The 6,957-nt window shown below is 53.3% G+C and overlaps 2 protein-coding genes across 2 annotated transcripts in view; one reads left to right on the forward strand and one right to left on the reverse strand.

Moving 5' to 3' along the window:
* Positions 1 to 1,876, reverse strand: part of CUNH1orf232 (chromosome unknown C1orf232 homolog) — a 5,499-nt gene extending 3,623 nt beyond the window's left edge. The window contains exon 1 of the mRNA XM_037740682.1: positions 729 to 1,876. Coding sequence (XP_037596610.1) covers positions 729 to 812 — 84 coding nt within the window. The 5' untranslated portion in view covers positions 813 to 1,876. The remainder of the gene's footprint in view (positions 1 to 728) is intronic.
* Positions 1,877 to 2,229: 353 nt separating this feature from the next.
* On the forward strand, positions 2,230 to 3,219 carry ZNF593 (zinc finger protein 593). Its single transcript, XM_017534645.2, has 3 exons — positions 2,230 to 2,531; positions 2,765 to 2,827; positions 2,922 to 3,219. Exons 1-3 carry the CDS (start codon positions 2,332 to 2,334, stop codon positions 3,061 to 3,063), a joined length of 405 nt encoding a protein of 134 aa, XP_017390134.1. The 5' UTR covers positions 2,230 to 2,331; the 3' UTR covers positions 3,064 to 3,219.
* Positions 3,220 to 6,957: the final 3,738 nt, after the last annotated feature.

Raw genomic sequence — 6,957 nt, forward strand, 5'->3', positions numbered from 1 at the left:
TTTGCTCTGTCACCCAGGCTGGAGTGCAGTGGCACAATCTGGGCTCACTGCAACATCTGCCTCCCAGGTTCAAGTGATTCTTCCAAGTAGCTGGGATTACAGGTGCATGCTGCCACACCCAGCTACTTTTTTTGTATTTTAGTAGAGATGGGGTTTCGACATGTTGCGCGGGCTGGTCTTGAACTCCTGAGCTTAGGCAATACACCCAACTTGACCTTCCAAAGTGCTAGGATTACAGGCATGAGCCACCGTGTCCGGCCTGGTCTGTTTGTTTTTTAATGTCAGGACAAAGCATGGTCTCAGTATGGCTTTGATCTGATGCTGTTACAGTGGCCTTTCTAGTACAGGCGCCACTCCCCCTGCCTCTAGTAACAGGGGACTTACTACATCACTCCCACTTTTGCTCCCATTAGAAAGCTGTGTCCAGCTAAGTGTGTTCGTGTGCCTACTGCCCACTTGTCCTAGAAGAATCTCTTCCATGTGGCAGCCTCGAGATCTTTGGAGACAGCAGCCACTCCTCCCATGGTCCCCAGGTCTTTTCTTCTTCCTCAGTTTTCCTGAATGTCCTGGCTTTCTGATGCTGCACCGTGCTCTTTACCATCCCTGAATGTGCCGTCTGCACAAATGTGTCCCCCCACCTCCAAGCCTATTCTGTGCCCCACTTCATACCACTCATTCCTGCTGCCCCTCTGCACATGCTCCACCTAGCATGCATGGATGGCACCCACCTCATCTGCCAGGTCTTCCTCAGATTCCCCACTCAGGGTCTGTAGCACTTTGGACTTGTAGGTTTTCCAGAAGGCCTGGTTCATGGCTGCAGGGGGAAGAGGCCCGGCATCCAGGCACAGGAAGGTGGTGGCTTAATGGATACCAGTGAGTCTGGCTCCAGGAACTTGGTGAGGCCAAGAGCCTGTCCGAGGGATCTGGTGACTTCATTAAAGATGCACCAGCCTCCCCAGCTGGCACAGAGCCCAGGAAATGAACCTGATCTAGAGGAGTTGGAGGGAAGGTGGTGGAGGATGGAACAGGCTTCCACCATCTTACCCCCTTGTCTTGACCCATATTGGCCAAGAATAACGTCTCTAGACAGGCCTTCTCTATCTCTCTGTCTCTAGGGAGGCCTTCTTTGTGGGCCTAGAAATACTTGAGGTTGTCCATCTCTTAGCATGTCTCCAGGAAAATCTTCCATGCACAAAATCCTGAGGAATGGGACCCACACTGGAGCCCTGGTGACTATGGTCATACCAGTTGTATCCTCAGCAGGGCTCTACCCGGCATCCCTACTCTGCCTCAATGAGCTGGAGTGGAAGTTCCCCAGGCCCCCAGTGGGCACCTTGGACTTACATTTCACTTCTTTGTCTGGGCTGGAAACTGATTCCTCTCCCCAGGGATGCACGTGCCTGTCTCCTTGTTTCCTGGCAACAGATTCCAAAGAGCTGGAGTCCCTGAATTATTGCTAAGCTCCTCTGGCCGCTTCCAGCTGAGTTGGCTCTGGCCAGCCTGGGAGGCACCAGGCTCCTATGAACAGGGAAAGGCCCTCTAGGCTTCTGCCCACTCTGAGTATGCAACACCTGGGTCTTTGCTGCCAGCCCACCTCTGGGAGCCCAGGGCTTAGAAAAAGGAGGCAAAGATGGAGAGGTCTTTCCATGAGTACTTGTGAGAAGAACTGAGCCCTCTGGAGTCTGGATGCCTGAGTACTGCAGTCTCTGGGGAGGAACACCCTTCACAGAGTTGGCTGAGGGCAGAGGGAGGATGGAGACTCAAGAGATAACTGGGGACCAGGGAGAAGTGGTGAGGGCTTTTTCAGGGACTGGAGATATCTCTGGAAGCCCTGTTAGGGCTGGGATTCCAAACTCATTCACTCTCAGTCATATATTGATTTATTCACGACACAGACATTTATCAGTGCTTTCCAGAGATAAAGCATCCCACCCCCACTGCAGAGTCCAAGGTCTGGGAATCAGGAAGGGATGACAGGGGTAGAGGTTGGCACTGAGACTTGTTGGGCCAGGCCAGGGAGAGCAAGGCAGCAAGACGGCCCCGAAAGCCCCAGATGCACGCACCACCCGCCCCTCCCCAGCGAGGGCCTGCGTGGCCATGCCCTTCAGTGGGCATACTTTTGGGGCCCCGTCCTGAGCTCGGTCACTGACGTCGACGGCCGCCTGGGGGCGCTCGAGCCGCTGGCCGAGGGAGTGACGTCATCTGTCGGAAGCGGTCAGGCCTAGCCTCCCTCGCCCCCCGGCGTCTCCTGACGTCGCTGGGCGACCCGGAAGCGCCCACACGTGTACTCCTTGCTTTGCTCCCGGCCCCTTTGCCGGGCTTTTTCTGGCCATGGGTCGCTCCCGCCGGACAGGCGCGCACCGAGCGCACTCCCTAGCCCGGCAGATGAAAGCGAAGCGGCGGCGGCCGGACCTGGATGAGATTCACCGCGAGCTGCGGCAGCAGGGACCCGCACGGCCCCAGCCCGACCCGGACGCCGAGCCGGACCCCGACCTGCCAGGGGGCGGCCTGCACCGCTGTCTGGCCTGCGCGTGAGTACCGGCCGAGCCCGGCCTAGGGCGGAGGAGGGTCTGAGGTACCGGCCGGGAAATGTGAAGTTCGAGCCCCTGGCGGCCCGGAGTCTTCTCTCTTGGGACCCGTGGTTCCTCCCGCCTCCAGTTCCTCAGGCTCAGATCCTGGTGTCAGGGACAAGCTAGGGCTAGGGAGATAGGTGTACTTGGTAGACATCACCTCCTCACTCTCCTTCTCACTTCCCTCCCTACAGGAGGTACTTCATCGATTCCGCCAACCTGAAGACCCACTTCCGATGCAAAGACCACAAGAAAAGGTATGAAGGAGTGAGGAGAGGATTGATGGATGGGTGCTCGGCAGATAGGGCTCGCACCTGGTCAGCTCCCAACTCCTATTCTTCTTTCTGCCAGGCTGAAGCAGCTGAGCGTCGAGCCCTACAGTCAGGAAGAGGCGGAAAGGGCAGCGGGTATGGGATCCTATGTGTCCCCCAGGCGGCTGGCAGTGCCCACAGAAGTGTCCACCGAGGTCCCTGAGATGGACACTTCTATCTGACATGGCCTGAGGATGCAGGGCAAAAGAGTTGCTCATGGACAGTGACGCATGGACTAGGCTGGGAGGGGGTGTGCCAGCCCCTTTTGGCGCTGGGTTTGTGAAGCGGATGGCCTCTTCTGGGTGCCCTGCCTCCAATAAAGGAACTGGACAAAGAGAGCTTGCCTCCAATTCTCTAACTTCCAGGCCACCGTCCCAAACTCCTGCCCTGGAATGGTTTCTTTACTACTTTCTGTGCACCAGGCCTAGGGTGTCTACCCTCCACTTGGTCTATCTTTGGAACCTGCATCCCTGCCTTCCCTCTGAGGTCCTAGCATCTGAACTGGAACACCCAGATGGAGCCCTGATACAGTGTGGGGTGGCAGGAGTGGGATCAGATTACTCTGTCCTGCTTCTGACATAGAATGATCCCCAGAAAAGAAGCAGGCTTCTGAGATTGCAGCCCCCTCCTGAGTCACCTACCTCCAGCGTCCAGGTGAGAGTCAGTCTTCTTTGTTATGGGTTCCGTGGCAGCCGCCGCTGCCCCACCATCTTCCAGACCGCATAGCAGGAGCCACCCAGCCCGAGAACAGCTAGCACTGTAGCCACAACGCCAGCCAGCGGACTCCGGGGCTCTGCCTTCAGCTCACCAGCTATCTGCATCTGGAGGCGCACAGCCTGAGGGATCAGTTGAGACCTCCAGGAAGGTGGGGAGTGGGAAGGGGATGAGTAGGTGCAGCTGGGGGAAGGAGACATGGACGCCAGTGCTGCCCCAGGGAGATTCCACCCCAATCCCTTTCGCTTCACTGCCCATCTGGGCCTCTGCTGCTCAGGCGGCGGGGAACGTGACAGCTTGGCTGTTGGGGGTGTCAACCCAGCTATGGTAGGGGGAAGAAGGGGTCAGTCATGCCAAAAGCCATTGATCAGGGGTACTTACCTGTAGCACCCGGAAGTAACCAGGGGTCAGGCGTCGAAATCGCATGGTGATCAGCACTGGTCTCCCTGGTGGCCTGTAGGGTGGGAGCAGATGTGAAGACCAGCAGTCTCCATGATACCAAGAAGTGGAAACTAGGGTAGAGGGGTTTCTGACCTTCTATATGCGCAAGACCCAAGCCCTCAGAGGATGCTCACCCGCGCCTTCTGCCCAGGTCTGCCAGGGGGGCGGGGCAACTGGACCTTTAAATCTGGTCCCTTCCCCCACTGCCTACCATCCTGCCAGCCTTAGGAGCAGCTGTCAAAAGAGATCAGCATCAGGCCTGAGCAGCACCTCCCCCACTCACTGAGGAGGCTGGTCCGGGTAGGCAGGAGAGGCCTGGGCTGGCAGTGCTCAGAAGTTCCAGGCCTGGACCAGGTACTGGGCAGGCCTCCCTCACCCTGGTCCGGGCACCATCCCTGCCGCAGATGATTGGATACCACCAATCAGCATTATCGAAGGAGGGGGAGGGTGCCTTTATTAGCTCCTCACCATAGTATGCCTTTTCCACTTGATTTCTGTGAGATCAACCACATCTACCTTGAGGGAGGGCACATTTAACCCATTTATTCAAGACAGTTTCTGCAGGGACTTCCCTGCCCTCAGCCTGGGAACAATAATAAAAGCATATCTGCATATACCAATTCAGAAAGTTGTCCATGACACGTTAAAAATAGTAGTCATTGCTCTAAGCACTTTACTTGTATTATTTAATTTGGTATTGATTACCCCTTAAATGAAAAAGTATGGCGGGGGCAGCTCTTTGGGAGGCTGTGGCAGGCAGATTGCCTGAGCCCAGGAGTTTGAGACCAGCCTGGGCAACATGTGAAATCTCATCTCTACCAAAAAAAAAACCCAACGAAACAGAAGCAAAAATTAGCCAGGCATGGTGGTGCATGCCTGTAGTCCCAGCTACTTGGGAGGCTGAGGTGGGAGGATTGCTTGAGCCCAGGAGACAGAGGCTGCAATGAGCTGAGGTCTTGCCATTGTACTCCAGCCCGGGTGACAGAGCCAGACCCTGTCTCCAAAAAAAAAAAGAAAAGAAAAAGAAAAAGTTTAATTTGCAAAATAGTATGTAGACTATCTGCAGATACAGAAAATAAAAGAATATCCCAAATTTAGCAAAGACCACCATTGGGGAACATGATAGAGACACACTGGAGAAAGGGCACGTCCTCCTTTCATTTAATCTATCACCTTTGAAATGTATACAGCAAATATGTAGAACTTTATATTCATAAAGCCTTTAAAATAGGCCAGGCATAGTGGCTCACATCTGTTATCTCAGCACTTTGGGAGGCTGAGGCAGTCAGATCACTTGAGGTCAGGAGTTCAAGACCAGCCTGGCCAACATGGCAAAACTGTCTCTACTAAAAATTCAAAAATTAGCCAGGGGTGGTGGTGCGCACTTGTAATCCTAGCTACTCGGGAGACTAAGGCATGAGAATCACTTGAAACTGGGAGGCAAAGGTTGCGGTAAGCCAAGACTGCGCTACTACACTCCAGCCTGGGCAGCAGAGCAAGACTCTGTCAAGAAACAAAACCCTTTCAAATAGAAGCTGCCAGCCAGGCAGGTGGGTGGATCACTTGAGGTCAGGAGTTCAAAACCAGCCCGGCCAACATGGTGAAACCCCGTCTCTACTAAAAATACAAAATTAGCCAGTTGTGTTGGTGCACACCTGTAATCCCAGCTACTCAGGAGGCTGAGACAAGAAAATCACTTGAACCCAGGAGGTGGAGGTTGCAGTGAGTTGAGATTGCGTCATTGCATTCCAGCCTGAGCAACAAGAGCAAAACTCCATCTCAAAAAAATAAAATAAATAAAAATAAATAAAATAGAAGCTGCCATTTATTGTGTCCCTAACTGCCTAGCCCTGGCAGGTGCCGGGAGCACAGAGTAAAGGCGCCGTGGTTCAGGGAGGAAAGGGGCTGGTTCTCACCGCTGGTGCCAGCTCAGGAAAGGTATTTGATGAAATCAAGATCTGTCTACCGAACACTGTGATAAAGGCTCTCTTAGAATTGATTGGGCTTTCCCGGAGTGCCACAGGGAGGCTGCTGTATGAAGAGGCAAAAATATTAGAAGAGGATACAGCTCAGAGTGTTCAGGGGACACAGACTCAAAGCAAAGGACAAAACTGGAGATGGGAGGGGCATTTTGCAAATTTGAAGCCAACTGGCTCACAAAATGAAAGAGGCTGTTAAGTGTGAAGGGATGGCCTCACCAGATCTGGCCAAGTTCAGAGAAGCCGGAGCTCTTAATTTGCATGTGAAATTATTAAATGATGACAACACACATATACTGCATGGGCCCAACCATGGGTGAAATTCAGACTTTGGGTCTCTGGGTTACAGGTAAGGTTGTGACAGGCTTTGAAGGCTGGGATGCTGCAGAAATTCTGAAGTAGGTGACACAGTCAGCTCCTCCCCACAGAATTAAAGCAATAATAACTCATATCGACCCCATGATAGAGATTTCAAAGTACTTAACATTATCACAGCTCTAAGGTCTAGGTATCTCCTTACGGAGAGGAAGAAACAAAGGTGTAGAAGTTGGGCCAAGTCACATAGCAATTGAGCAAAACTGATTTTATCTGATTATAAAGCCCTGGGAGTCCCCTGACCTGAGATGACAGTGATGAAAATGAACATTTAGTATGTGTCAGACATTTTTCTAAGATGAAAGCTCTTACTCTGGGGTTCAGAATTCAGGGGATCTGCCGGGTGTGGTGGCTCACGCCTGTAATTCCAGCACTTTGGGTGGCTGAGACAGGTGGATCACGTGAGGTTGAGAGTTTGAGACCAGCCTGACCAACATGGTGAAACCCCGTCTCTACTACAAATACAAAAATTAGCTGGGCGTAGTGGTGGGCACCTGTAATCCCAGCTACTTAGGAGGCTGAGGCAGGAGAATCAGTTGAACCTGGGAGGCAGAGGTTGCAGTGAGT

Source organism: Cebus imitator, unplaced genomic scaffold (genome assembly GCF_001604975.1).
Source record: "Cebus imitator isolate Cc_AM_T3 unplaced genomic scaffold, Cebus_imitator-1.0 Scaffold87, whole genome shotgun sequence".
NCBI lineage: Eukaryota > Metazoa > Chordata > Mammalia > Primates > Cebidae > Cebus > Cebus imitator.

Excerpts from the sequence above, each read along its gene's own strand:
- ZNF593 (XM_017534645.2), top strand. The coding sequence starts at position 2,332 with ATGGGTCGCTCCCGCCGGACAGGCGCGCACCGAGCGCACTCCCTAGCC. Across the intron at positions 2,532-2,764 it reads CACCGCTGTCTGGCCTGCGC|GAGGTACTTCATCGATTCCG; the intron begins GTGAGTACCGGC and ends CCCTCCCTACAG. Across the intron at positions 2,828-2,921 it reads TGCAAAGACCACAAGAAAAG|GCTGAAGCAGCTGAGCGTCG; the intron begins GTATGAAGGAGT and ends TCTTTCTGCCAG.